General features: G+C 46.6%; 1 protein-coding gene across 10 annotated transcripts in view; it reads left to right on the top strand.

Annotated features, from left to right (window-relative positions):
- LOC129838466 (ATP-binding cassette sub-family C member 9-like) overlaps positions 1–14,541 on the top strand; it is an 84,104-nt gene that overhangs the window by 55,903 nt on the left and 13,660 nt on the right. For all 10 annotated transcript variants that reach the window (XM_055905433.1, XM_055905434.1, XM_055905437.1 and 7 more), the window contains 5 exons: positions 4,123–4,233; positions 4,951–5,071; positions 8,671–8,801; positions 10,851–10,929; positions 13,388–13,496. In XM_055905433.1, coding sequence (XP_055761408.1) covers positions 4,123–4,233; positions 4,951–5,071; positions 8,671–8,801; positions 10,851–10,929; positions 13,388–13,496 — 551 coding nt within the window. The remainder of the gene's footprint in view (positions 1–4,122; positions 4,234–4,950; positions 5,072–8,670; positions 8,802–10,850; positions 10,930–13,387; positions 13,497–14,541) is intronic.

Genomic DNA, 14,541 nt, shown 5'->3' with positions numbered 1-14,541 from the left:
ACTTCAGAAAAGTGGCCAACATTTCTCAAATCTGACTCCATGTCAGGGAAATTGCTGTAGAATGGGCTCTGTTCCACTTAGAGACAAAATTTCAACTCCTATAGAAACTATAGACTGTTTTCTATCCAATAATAATAATAATATGCATATTGTACGATCAAGGATTTTGTGGGAAGCCGTTTAAAAAATTAGCCAAATTAGCATAAATAGTCTAAACAGCGCCCCCATCCCCAACAGGTTAACGTTCTGGGAACCTGGTTTGTAGGAAAGGGTGAAATCAAAACGGGTGAAAAACATGGCCCACCTTGCCTGGCGAGGGTTCATTCTCCTCGCCGCCCGGATGTATTCCAGATTGCGGTGGTCAGTCCAAATGAGAAAAGGGTGTCTTGCCCCCTCAAGCCAATGTCTCCACGCTTTCAGAGCCATGACAACAGCCAGCAACTCCCGGTCCCCCACATCATAGTTTCGCTCCGCCGGGCTGAGCTTCTTCGAAAAGAATGCACAGGGGCGGAGTTTTAGTGGCGTACCCGAGCGCTGAGACAGCACAGCCCCTATCCCCGCCTCGGACGCGTCCACCTCAACTATGAATGCTAAGGAAGGATCAGGATGCGCCAGCACGGGAGCTGAGGTAAACAGAGCCTTCAGGTGACCAAACGCCCTGTCCGCTCCAGCTGTCCACTGCAGTCGCACCGGTCCTCCCTTCAGCAGTGAGGTAATGGGAGCCGCTACCTGACCAAAACCCCGGATAAATCTCCGGTAGTAGTTGGCAAACCCTAAAAACCGCTGCACTTCCTTTACCGTGGTTGGAGTCGGCCAATTACGCACGGCTGAAATGCGGTCATTCTCCATCTCTACCCCTGACGCAGAAAAGCGGTACCCTAGGAAGGAGATGGACTGTTGGAAGAACAGACATTTCTCAGCCTTGACATACAGGTCATGCTCCAACAGTCGACCAAGCACCCTGCGCACTAGGGACACATGCTCGGCGCGTGTAGCGGAGTATATCAGAATGTCATCGATATACACCACTACACCCTGCCCGTGCAGGTCCCTGAAAATCTCATCCACAAAGGATTGGAAGACTGATGGAGCATTCATTAACCCGTACGGCATGACTCGGTACTCATAATGCCCAGAAGTGGTGCTAAAAGCTGTCTTCCACTCATCTCCCTTCTTGATACGCACCAGGTTGTAAGCGCTCCTGAGGTCCAATTTTGTGAAGAAGCGCGCCCCGTGTAATGACTCGGTCATACTCGCTATAAGTGGTAGCGGGTAACTGTATTTTACTGTGATCTTATTTAATCCGCGATAATCAATACACGGACGCAAACCTCCATCCTTCTTCTTCACAAAAAAGAAACTCGAGGAGACAGGTGAGATGGAAGGCCGAATGTATCCCTGTCCCAGAGATTCGGTGACATATGTCTCCATAGCCACTGTCTCCTCCTGTGACAGTGGATACACGTGACTCCTGGGAAGTTTAGCGTCTACCAAGAGATCTATCACACAATCCCCCGGTCGATGGGGTGGTAATTGAGTCGCCTTCTTTTTACAGAAGGCGAGTGCCAAATCGGCATATTCGGGAGGAATGTGCATGGTGGAAACCTGGTTTGGACTTTCCACCGTAGTAGCACCTAAGGAAACACCTACACACCTCCCTGAACACTGACAGGACCATCCCTTGAGAGCCCTCTGTTGCCATGAAATAATCGGATCATGAGAGGCCAACCAGGGAAGACCCAACACAACAGGAAACGCAGGAGAGTCAATTAGAAAGAGACAAATTCTCTCCTCGTGATCCTCCCGCGTTCTCATAACGATGGGCACTGTGACCTCCCCAACCAGCCCCGACCCCAAAGGACGACTATCTAAGGCATGTACAGGGAAGGGAACATCAACCGGAATAATAGGGATCCCTAAGCTATGAGCCAAAGTGCGGTCAATAAAGTTCCCAGCTGCGCCTGAATCTACTAGCGCCTTATGCTGGGAATGTGGGGAAAACCCAGGAAATTCTATAGATAACCACATGAGGGCAACAGAAGGCTCTGGGTGAGTTATGTGCCTACTCACCTGAGACGACCCACCAGTGCTCCGCCTGCTACCTCGATTCCCAGGAGAAACACCCCAGCACCGGACAGCAGTGTGCCCTCTGCGTCCACAGTTGGTACATGGAGTGGTTCCCCCTCCGGTCTCCCTCCTAGAAGCCCCTCCCAACTCCATAGGGGTTGGATCCAAGGAGCTGTGTTCTGGAATGGGCGGACCCCGATCTAGACGCCCGCGGGAAGCTAACAGGTTATCCAGCCGGATAGATAAATCTACCAGCTGGTCCAGGTTGAGAGTGGTGTCCCTGCAGGCTAGCTCCCTACGAACGTCCTCTCGTAGACTACACCTATAATGATCGATCAGGGCCCGCTCATTCCATCCAGCACCAGCGGCCAGAGTACGAAAGTCCAAAGCGAAATCTTGAGCGCTCCTCATCCCCTGCCTGAGATGGAACAATCGCTCTCCCGCCGCTCTCCCTTCAGGTGGATGGTCAAACACTGCCCGGAAGCGGCGAGAGAAGTCATCATAATCATCCAGGGTAGATCCCTCTCTTCCCCAGATGGCGTTGGCCCACTCCAGGGCTTTACCAGTCAGACAGGAGATGAGAGCGCCCACCCTCTCGTGTCCTGACGGGGACGGATGAACAGATGCCAGGTATAACTCCAGCTGTAGAAGGAAACCCTGACACCCGGCCGCTGTTCCGTCATACGCTCCCGGAAGCGAGAGCCGAATTCCACTGGTTCCGACCAGTGGAGGGATGGATGGTGGTGTAGGTAGAGGTGCTGGTGTTGGTGCTGGGGTTGGTGCTGGGTTCTGATGTACCGGGAGACCTCCTCTCTCCCATCTATCCATAGTCTGCAGCACACGATCCATGGCTGTCCCTAACCTATGCAACATAGTTGCGTGCTGTTGAACCTGCTCCTCTACTGGGAGAGAAGGGCTGGCTGCGCCTGCTGACTCCATTTGAAATAGGTCCGTGATTCTGTCAGGGTTGTGTGAGGAGAATGTTTGGAGTCAAACGCAGGAAGCAGGTCTGAGTGAAAACCACAGAGTCTTTACTCAAAATATATGCACAATTCCATAAAATGGAAAGAAACAAATACGAACACGTATCGAATACAACACCTAACGTACAAACAATCACGGACAAACATCAATGAAAGACAGAGTGGTTAAATAGGGAACATGATGGGGGGAATTGATACCAGGTGTGTACAATACAGACAAAACAAAACGAAACTGAAAAATAGATCGATGGTGACTAGAAAGCCGGCGACGTCGACCGCCGAACACCACCCGAACAAGGAGAAGGGCCGACCTCGGCGGAAGTCGTGACAGTATTTGTGAATCTTTCAGGTGATTCCGTAATTCCGTCCAAAATCAGGTTGTAGGTTTTGAGTTTGGATTTGAATTTAGGGTTATGTTGTAGAGGGTAGCATCCTGTATGTGTTCCTGACAAAAAATCCAAGTTTAACTAACTCTAAATCTATATTTTTTAAAGAAAATGCTGAAAAATGCAGGAGCTCATCTGATCATGACCTCTCTCTCTCCCTCTAACTATCTTATCTGTCTCTCTGTCTCTCTCTCTCTCTCCCTCTAACTATCTTATCTGTCTCTCTCTCCCTCTAACTATCTTATCTGTCTCTCTCTCTCGCTCCCTCTAACTATCTTATCTGTCTCTCTCTCTCCCTCTAACTATCTTATCTGTCTCTCTGTCTCTCTCTCTCTCTCTCTCCCTCTAACTATCTTATCTGTCTCTCTCTCTCCCTCTAACTATCTTATCTGTCTCTCTCTCTCCCTCTAACTATCTTATCTGTCTCTCTCTCTCTCTCCCTCTAACTATCTTATCTGTCTCTCTCTCTCTCCCTCTAACTATCTTATCTGTCTCTCTCTCTCTCTCTCTCCCTCTAACTATCTTATCTGTCTCTCTCTCTCCCTCCCTCTAACTATCTTATCTGTCTCTCTCTCTCTCTCCCTCTAACTATCTTATCTGTCTCTCTCTCTCTCCCTCTAACTATCTTATCTGTCTCTCTCTCTCTCTCCCTCTAACTATCTTATCTGTCTCTCTCTCTCTCCCAGGACTACCTGGGTGCTGTCATTGTGTTAACAGCAGCAGTAGCCTCAATATGGAGCTCTGGCATGAACCTTCCCTCTAGCATGGTGGGGTTAGGCCTGACCTACGCCCTTACAGTGAGTCACCGTCTCCCCAATGTCACACAAACATGAATGTACCCACAGCACAGAAACACTGTACAGGATCAACTTCATCAGATGAGAATCTTTTTAATTACAGGCTCTTATTCACCTGGATCTGATTGTAGTTGTATTGCCCATTCAGACGTTTACAAGATGTCAAGGCAGCAACTATTTAGACAACGGATTCAGTAGACCATTTATGGAACTGTACAGAGAAGGACTGCATCAGTCACATTAATGAGAGGAGTATTGTTGCCAGTCCTTTGTAGAGAAGGGATATTTTTAATAGATGGATTGTATTCCTCTCCCACTGACAGAAGATGTGAAACAATATAAGCTGTATTGTCCTCAGCATTCATCTTTGTTTTTACTGTAACAAAAACTCCACAGTATTTTTTTCTGTGGGCTTATCACTCCTCAGAGAGCATAGCCCATCCACGACTCTTCTCCATAGTACTCTCTTCTGACTGATCAGCCTTTTATGTATTCTTCTCAACCATTAAATACCTTTGGTTTACCTCAGATTGTCCAAGGCAATGGGTAAAAAAGACTCCCACTCAGACATATTAGAATAATAATAATAACAATTATTATAATTAATAGTATTATTAATAGTAGTATTATTTCTATACCTAGTAATGACACTTCATAGAACTATTAAAAAAAAATATATATATGAAATATATATTGTGTTTACCTCCCGTTACCCAGGTGACCAACTACCTGAACTGGGTGGTGAGGAACCTGGCTGACTTAGAAGTCCAGATGGCTGCTGTAAAGAAGGTCAACAGCTTCCTGAGTACAGAGTCTGAGAACTACGAAGGCTCCATGGGTAAACTAAACACTCCCACACCAAATGCTGCTTCCCAATACCCTGGAGTCCCTTGTGACAGAAGCTGGACAGTGCACACGCAAGATTTGGTTTAAAATAGTCAGCAGTCAATAGAACAGGGTAATGGAATCCTGCTGAAACACACAGTCAATAGAACAGGGTAATGGAATCCTGCTGAAACACACAGTCAATAGAACAGGGTAATGGAATCCTGCTGAAACACACAGTCAATAGAACAGGGTAATGGAATCCTGCTGAAACACACAGTCAATAGAACAGGGTAATGGAATCCTGCTGAAACACACAGTCAATAGAACAGGGTAATGGAATCCTGCTGAAACACACAGTCAATAGAACAGGGTAATGGAATCCTGCTGAAACACAGTCAATAGAACAGGGTAATGGAATCCTGCTGAAACACAGTCAATAGAACAGGGTAATGGAATCCTGCTGAAACACAGTCAATAGAACAGGGTAATGGAATCCTGCTGAAACACACAGTCAATAGAACAGGGTAATGGAATCCTGCTGAAACACAGTCAATAGAACAGGGTAATGGAATCCTGCTGAAACACACAGTCAATAGAACAGGGTAATGGAATCCTGCTGAAACACAGTCAATAGAACAGGGTAATGGAATCCTGCTGAAACACACAGTCAATAGAACAGGGTAATTGGAATCCTGCTGAAACACAGTCAATAGAACAGGGTAATGGAATCCTGCTGAAACACCAGTCAATAGAACAGGGTAATGGAATCCTGCTGAAACACACAGTCAATAGAACAGGGTAATTGGAATCCTGCTGAAACACAGTCAATAGAACAGGGTAATGGAATCCTGCTGAAACACAGTCAATAGAACAGGGTAATGGAATCCTGCTGAAACACAGTCAATAGAACAGGGTAATTGAATCCTGCTGAAACACACAGTCAATAGAACAGGGTAATGGAATCCTGCTGAAACACAGTCAATAGAACAGGGTAATGGAATCCTGCTGAACACACAGTCAATAGAACAGGGTAATGGAATCCTGCTGAAACACAGTCAATAGAACAGGGTAATGGAATCCTGCTGAAACACACAGTCAATAGAACAGGGTAATTGGAATCCTGCTGAAACACACAGTCAATAGAACAGGGTAATGGAATCCTGCTGAAACACACAGTCAATAGAACAGGGTAATGGAATCCTGCTGAAACACACAGTCAATAGAACAGGGTAATTGGAATCCTGCTGAAACACAGTCAATAGAACAGGGTAATGGAATCCTGCTGAAACACACAGTCAATAGAACAGGGTAATGGAATCCTGCTGAAACACAGTCAATAGAACAGGGTAATTGGAATCCTGCTGAAACACAGTCAATAGAACAGGGTAATGGAATCCTGCTGAAACACACAGTCAATAGAACAGGGTAATGGAATCCTGCTGAAACACGCAGTCAATAGAACAGGGTAATGGAATCCTGCTGAAACACACAGTCAATAGAACAGGGAAATGGAATCCTGCTGAAACACACAGTCAATAGAACAGGGTAATTGGAATCCTGCTGAAACACACAGTTCAAAATATGATCATCATCTCTGCTCACGCTATTTGAAAAGTCCCTCACAAAATGAAATCCATAGATGTTCAACTAAGCACTGTCCCATGACAGACTGTAGCTGGCCAGTGTGCTGCACAATTTGGTTCTGTGTTCCGAGATCAAATTAAATAAAATACAATTGTATTTGTCACATGCGCCGAATACAACGGGTGTAGACTTTACAGTGAGATGTTTACTTACAAGCCCTTAACCAACAATGCAGTTAAGAAGAATACCTACAAAAATAAGAAATGAAAGTAACAAATAATTAAAGAGCAGCAGTAAAATAACAATAGCGAGGCTTTATACAGATTAAGTCTATAGTAAAGGGGCAGCAGGTAGCCTAACAGCGAGGATGGCTCAACATAGTCTAGGCTTCTACACATCTATAAGGACTATATTTAAACATCCATGGCAATAGAACAGTCAACCGCACAGGGCAACAATCTGACAGTATGGTAACGTCTTTAGATTTACAGTGTGGGGCAGAACGACCTGACACAGACTCTGTTTCTCCTCCCGGATTCCAACATCATTTCTCTAGTGTGTCTCTGTGGAGTTTACAATAGTCCCGTTACGGGTCTCCTTACAAAGCAACATCGAAGTTTATGTGATGTGCTGTTGCCATGGCGATGTTAAAAAAGAAGAGAAGGGGTCATGTCTCTTGGGAGAGGAAGATAAGAGGGCTAGAACTAAGGGAGGAGGTTATTGGGGAACAACTAGGAGGTGAGATTGAAGAGGGAGGAAAAGAGGAGGAGAGGGAGGAGAGGAGGAGGAGAGAGAGGAGAGGAGGAGGAGAGAGAGGAGAGCTTCTTGAGGAGGAAGAGATGGATGAGAGGGAGAAGAGAGTCCCCCATCTCTAGAGCCGTGGCCCTGCTTGAGTCCTGTGGTCAAAGCACCCCTGCCAGAGTGGGCTGTCCTCCTACACTGTGACGTAATGGAAAGTTTGGCCCTGATAGCAATACAACGATAATGAGTGGAGCTTGTCCAAGCAACGAGCTGTCATCTTGCCCTGTTTTATCATCCTTCCCTTTGATTCATTTAGTCCTTTTCTTTCCTCTGCGTCCATTCGAAGATCTTAAGTCATGAGGAGAACCACCAACCCTTATTTTAAGGACTGCATGCCTGGTTTTAGCAGTACAACACAGACTACTTTTGAAGTAGCTAAATGCTGCAGTCTAAACAGACCAGAGCCTGGTCACAGTAGGAAGAGTGGTCCTGAGTAGCACTTAGGGCACCACTTTTGACAAAGAGACCTCTGTTTACTGCATCGTCAGTTGTGTGACTGTCCCCAAATTCACTAATCTATGACTTTCCTGGATGTACTACTGTATGACTGTCCTGGATGTACTACTGTATGACTGTCCTGGATGTACTACTGTATGACTGTCCTGGATGTACTACTGTATGACTGTCCTGGATGTACTACTGTATGACTGTCCTGGATGTACTACTGTATGACTGTCCTGGATGCTCTACTGTATGACTGTCCTGGATGTACTACTGTATGACTGTCCTGGATGCTCTACTGTATGACTGTCCTGGATGTACTACTGTATGACTGTCCTGGATGTACTACTGTATGACTGTGCTGGATGCTCTACTGTATGACTGTGCTGGATGTCCTACTGTATGACTGTGCTGGATGTACTACTGTATGACTGTCCTGGATGTACTACTGTATGACTGTCCTGGATGTCCTACTGTATGACTGTGCTGGATGTACTACTGTATGACTGTCCTGGATGCTCTACTGTATGACTGTCCTGGATGTACTACTGTATGACTGTCCTGGATGCTCTACTGTATGACTGTCCTGGATGCTCTACTGTATGACTGTCCTGGATGCTCTACAGTATGTGTTATTGTGCTGTAGGCTATAACTAGGGCCCAGAATTTTTCTGTTCCTGTCAAGGAAAAACTGCTATCCCTAGTTATTGTGTGTGATCACAGTATATAATTACACATCTCATTCATGTTTTATTAATGGTGGACTATATGTGTTCTGTCCAGATACCTCCCAGGTCCCCGAGGACTGGCCCCAGCACGGAGAGATAAAGATCCAGGATCTGTGTGTCCGTTACGACCCCCTTCTGAAGCCTGTCCTCAAACACGTTAATGCCTACATCAACCCTGGGCAGAAGGTAAGTAACAGCCCTGTGTCTTAACGCGACTGTGAGATGGCACATTGTTGCTGTAGCTTCAATAAAGATCACATTTAGGGAGCTAAGCAACCCTGGGCAGAACGTAAGTCACACCCGCTCACAGAGCCCTCCCCTTAACGCAACTGTGACTTCACACGTTGTTCCTGACTATATCGCTGAATAAAGATCACAAAGCAGTGAAAAGCAAGCGGACGTTTACTTTCTGTTTGAATCACAGCCCTGTGCCTAAACTCAACTGTGTGTTGACACGTAGTGAAGAAACGTACTAGTTGGTGGCAGCGACTCCGTGTGGCGTACGTCTTACAGCTTTCGGCACACACACGTCCGTTCTCTCAGGGCAGTGTTACTGTACCTCAGCAGACTCCTGCTATCTGACCTGATGAGGCTGCTTCACTTCTGCTGTGAGGAGCCTGAATGCAGATACACAGGGAGATAGAGAATCCAGTCCAGAGCAGAGAAGCAGAGATACAGAGCTACTAGAACTCCTGCTGAGACCGTGTTCTTCAGTCCTGGTCCTAGAGAGACACGGGTTGTGCAGGCTTTTGATCCAGCCCAGTACCAACACACCACAGGAGGTTGGTGGCACCTTAATTGGGGAGGACGGGCTCGTGGTAATGGCTGGAGCGGAATCAGTGGGATGGTATCAAACACATCAAACACATGGTTTGATGCCATTCCATTCACTCCATTCCAGTCATTATTATGAGCCGTCCTCCCCTCAGCAGCCTCCACTGATACACACATTATTCAACTGATTGAGTAGTTCATGGAGCCCTTGACTTGTTGAATCAGGTGTGTTAGTTCATGCTGGGCTGGAACAATAGCCAGGACTGAAGTAGGTGTTCTAGTATCTCTCTTTGACACCGTGCTCTGTAAGCAGGGCTGGATATTAGGGATCTCTCTGTGTATCTGTGAGTGCTCTGTAAGCAGGGCTGGATATTAGGGATCTCTCTATCTGTGTATCTGTGAGTGCTCTGTAAGCAGGGCTGGATATTAGGGATCTCTCTATCTGTGTATCTGTGAGTGTTTTATAAGCAGGGATGGATATTAGGTATCTCTCTATCTGTGTATCTGTGAGTGTTTTATAAGCAGGGCTGGATATTAGGGATCTCTCTATCTGTGTATCTGTGAGTGCTCTGTAAGCAGGGCTGGATATTAGGGATCTCTCTATCTGTGTATCTGTGAGTGCTCTGTAAGCAGGGCTGGATATTAGGGATCTCTCTATCTGTGTATCTGTGAGTGCTCTGTAAGCAGGGCTGGATATTAGGGATCTCTCTATCTGTGTATCTGTGAGTGCTCTGTAAGCAGGGCTGGATATTAGGGATCTCTCTATCTGTATCTGTGAGTGTTTTATAAGCAGATCTGGATATTAGGTATCTCTCTATCTGTGTATCTGTAACGGTGTCTTATAAGCATTCCAGGGCTGGATATTATGTCTGGAAGAGCATGATGAGGTTAGTGTCTCCTGTTGAGCCTCAAGTTCTACAGCCTCCCTGTATTCCCCTTTTAATCTGACTCAGTTTAGGTATCACATTAATCCTCATATACTCAAACATCTTAAATCTGGGGATATAAACCCTTAGTAGAGAGGCCTGGCTGTGTGTGTGGCTGTGTGTGTGTGGTGTCTGACACAATGAGAGAACATGTGAGTGTGGAACTGTGTAATTCGGTCCAGATCTAAGAATAGTCATGTATTGTGGTTGTGTGTGAGGCTGACCGCTTGTTTATGGGTAGCTCCATTTTATACAGTAACTACACTGTAAAAAATACAATCCTCTTGTTTTTAAGGTAATTTACTGGCAGTGTTAGTTACTGAAAAAAAGGGACACTATGTTACTGTAAACTTTACAGTAATGTACTGTTAAATTAAAGTTTCTGTAGGACTCTGAGTTTTACCTTGTGAGGAAAAACTCCTAGTCTTGTTCATGAGAGTAGAGGGCCAAGCTGTGACAGATTGTGTCTCCCACTGGCATGTAATGACTGTTTAATAACTAATCAATCCCCTCTTTCTCCCTCTCCTCTCTCTAGGTGGGCATCTGTGGACGCACAGGAAGTGGAAAGTCCTCCCTCTCTCTGGCCTTCTTCAATATGGTCGACGTGTTTGAAGGTTAGTCTCTCTCTCTCCTGTGAGTCAGGTGTAGAAGGCCTCTGAAGCTGTGGACAGGAGCCTTGATGCTCAGGCCTAGCACTCGTTACACAGCTCCCTCATAGTGAATGTCTGTTTTTATTTTACAGTAGATTGAAAGAAGTGGTTGTACAAAACCCTCTCACAGTGCTCCTCACAGTCCTCTCACAGTCCTCCTCACAGTCCTCCTCACAGTCCTCCTCACAGTGCTCCTCACAGTCCTCCTCACAGTCCTCCCCACAGTCCTCCTCACAGTCCTCCTCACAGTCCTCCTCACAGTCCTCCTCACAGTCCTCCCCACAGTCCTCCTCACAGTCCTCCTCACAGTCCTCCTCACAGTGCTCCTCACAGTCCTCCCCACAGTCCTCCTCACAGTCCTACTCACAGTCCTCCTCACAGTCCTCCTCACAGTCCTCCTCACAGTGCTCCCCACAGTCCTCCTCACAGTCCTCCTCACACTGCTCCCCACAGTCCTCCTCACAGTCCTCCTCAGTCCTCCTCACAGTCCTCCTCACAGTCCTCCTCACAGTGCTCCTCACAGTCCTCCTCACAGTGCTCCTCACAGTCCTCCTCACAGTGCTCCTCACAGTCCTCCTCACAGTCCTCCTCACAGTCCTCCTCACAGTCCTCCTCACAGTCCTCCTCACAGTGCTCCTCACAGTCCTCCTCACAGTCCTCCTCACAGTCCTCCTCACAGTGCTCCTCACAGTGCTCCTCACAGTCCTCCTCACAGTCCCTATGACTCTTTTTCAGTAGTGAAGTGCTAGTGGACATAACATAACTATGGTGACTGCAACCAAACGCTGACACCAAAGGTCAAACTATTTCCTTGACTTTCCTGTCCCAAAGTGCCCTTTCAAAAGTCAGAGGGGGCTGATGTTATAATATGGTAGTTAGTCTGAGTGGAGCTGTGTTTATTCTCATCTGATAAAGGGAAATAGGTCCTCTGCTGAAATCCATAGCCTCCTTTTAGTTTCCTCTGTTTACACAGCACGGCCCTGTGGTCACTGTCATCCTGACATCCTATGATGACGTCATATTTAGTTGTCCTTTGTACACAACTTTCTGCAGGGGGCCTGTTATTGTTGGTAAGCATATCTCCAGCCTCTGGCCAAATGTCATAAATAGAATAATCCAAACATAATGTTCTGGATTTATTTTCCTACGTTGAACATCAGTTTGTCAGAATCCACTGATAAACAATCATATGATAATATTCAGGTTTTACTCTGTCTGAATAATCTTTGTATTTCCACCGCTCCTAGTCAGCCAATTCAGACAGACCTGTCTTTCACCAAACCCAACAATACATGCTCTCTTTTTCCACACGAGCACTGCTGCCGCAGACAAATGTATTTTACATAACAATGAATTAAGACACAGATTTGTTACCAGTGTCCCCTTATAAAGGCAGAGGGAGCGAGCTTGAACACTATGATGTTGACTGTAGTCGTACTAATAGACTCGCCAGTGGACATTCTTGGGAAGATAATGTCCCCAGAAATAGACTAAATAAATAGAGTAGAAACGTGAAATATGTTCAGTGAGTAATGATAATAAATGTGATGTTCAGCTTACTTGTGTATTCTTCTACAATATACAGAACAGAATGACATCAACAACCAGACCATATATGCTTTGATGCTCTCTCTCTCTCTGTCTGTCTGTATCGCTCTCCTTCGCTCGCTCTTTATCTATCTCTCTCTCTGTCTCTGTCTGTATCTCTCTCTGCCTCTCTGTCTGTATCTCTCTCTCTCTCTCTCTCTCTCTGTCTCTGTCTGTATCTCTCTCTCTCTCTCTGTGTCTGTATCTCACTCTCTCTCTGTCTGTATCTCTCTCTCTGTCTCTCTGTCTGTATCTCTCTCTCTCTCTGTCTCTGTCTGTATCTCTCTGTCTCTCTGTCTGTATCTCTCTCTGTCTCTCTGTCTGTATCTCTCTCTCTCTGTGTCTGTATCTCTCTCTCTGTGTGTCTGTATCTCTATCTCTCTCTGTCTGTATCTCTGTCTCTCTGTCTGTATCTCTCTCTCTGTCTCTATGTCTGTATCTCTCTCTCTCTGTCTGTATCTCTCTCTCTGTCTCTGTCTGTATCTCTCTCTCTGTCTCTGTCTGTTTCTCTCTCTCTGTCTCTGTCTGTTTCTCTCTCTCTGTCTCTGTCTGTATCTCTCTCTCTGTCTGTTTCTCTCTCTCTCTGTCTGTATCTCTCTCTCTGTCTCTGTCTGTATCTCTCTCTCTGTCTCTGTCTGTTTCTCTCTCTCTCTGTCTGTATCTCTCTCTCTGTCTCTCTCTCTCTCTGTCTGTATCTCTCTCTCTCTCTCTCTCTCTGTCTCTTTGTCTGTATCTCTCTCTCTGTCTCTGTCTGTTTCTCTCTCTCTCTCTCTCTCTATCTGTATCTCTCTGTCTCTTTGTCTGTATCTCTCTCTCTCTCTGTATCTCGTCTCAGGGCGGATCATCATTGATGGTATAGACATCTGTAAGCTGCCCCTCCAGACCCTGAGGTCTCGTCTGTCCATCATCCTCCAGGACCCGGTGCTGTTCAGCGGAACCATCCGGTACGTCGGCTACGTGTAGAACCTTAGAATGTTAGAACGCTTACCAGGACACTGTACGTGCAGTGAAGAACCAGGTGTGTGTGTCTGTGTGAGAGCCAGCTAGTGTGTGTGTGCAGTGAAGAACCAGGTGTGTGTGTGTGTGTATGTGTGAGATCCAGTTTGTGTGTGTGTGAGCCAGTGTGTATGTGCAGTGAAGAACCAGGTGTGTGTGTGTGTGTGAGAGCCAGCCAGTGTGTGTGTGAGCCAGTGTGTACGTGCAGTGAAGAACCAGGTGTGTGTGTGTCTGTGTGAGAGCCAGTCTGTGTGTGTGTGAGCCAGTGTGTACATGCAGTGAAGAACCAGGTGTGTGTGTGTCTGTGTGAGAGCCAGTGTGTGTGTGTGTGAGCCAGTGTGTACATGCAGTGAAGAACCAGGTGTGTGTGTGTCTGTGTGAGAGCCAGTCTGTGTGTGTGTGAGCCAGTGTGTACATGCAGTGAAGAACCAGGTGTGTGTGTGTGTGTGTGTGTGTGAGCCAGTGTGTACATGCAGTGAAGAACCAGGTGTGTGGGTGTCTGTGTGTGAGCCAGTGTGTACATGCAGTGAAGAACCAGGTGTGTGTGTGTCTGTGAGAGAGCCAGCCTGTGTGTGTGTGAGCCAGTGTGTACATGCAGTGAAGAACCAGGTGTGTGTGTGTGTGTGTGTGTGTGTGTGTGTGTGTGTGTGTGTGTGTGTGTGTGTGTGTGTGTGTGTGTGTGTGTGTGTGTGTGTGTGTGTGTGTGTGTGTGTGTGAGCCAGTGTGTACATGCAGTGAAGAACCAGGTGTGTGGGTGTCTGTGTGAGAGCCAGTCTGTGTGTGTGTGAGCCAGTGTGTACATGCAGTGAAGTACCAGGTGTGTGTGTGTGTGTGAGCCAGTGTGTACATGCAGTGAAGAACCAGGTGTGTGGGTGTCTGTGTGAGAGCCAGTCTGTGTGTGTGTGAGCCAGTGTGTACATGCAGTGAAGAACCAGGTGTGTGTGTGTGTGTGTGTGTGAGCCAGTGTGTACATGCAGTGAAGAACCAGGTGTG

This window comes from Salvelinus fontinalis, chromosome 39 (assembly GCF_029448725.1).
Source record: "Salvelinus fontinalis isolate EN_2023a chromosome 39, ASM2944872v1, whole genome shotgun sequence".
NCBI lineage: Eukaryota > Metazoa > Chordata > Actinopteri > Salmoniformes > Salmonidae > Salvelinus > Salvelinus fontinalis.
Note: the sequence above shows the minus strand (reverse complement) of the source record. Positions and strands in the feature narration are given on the sequence as shown.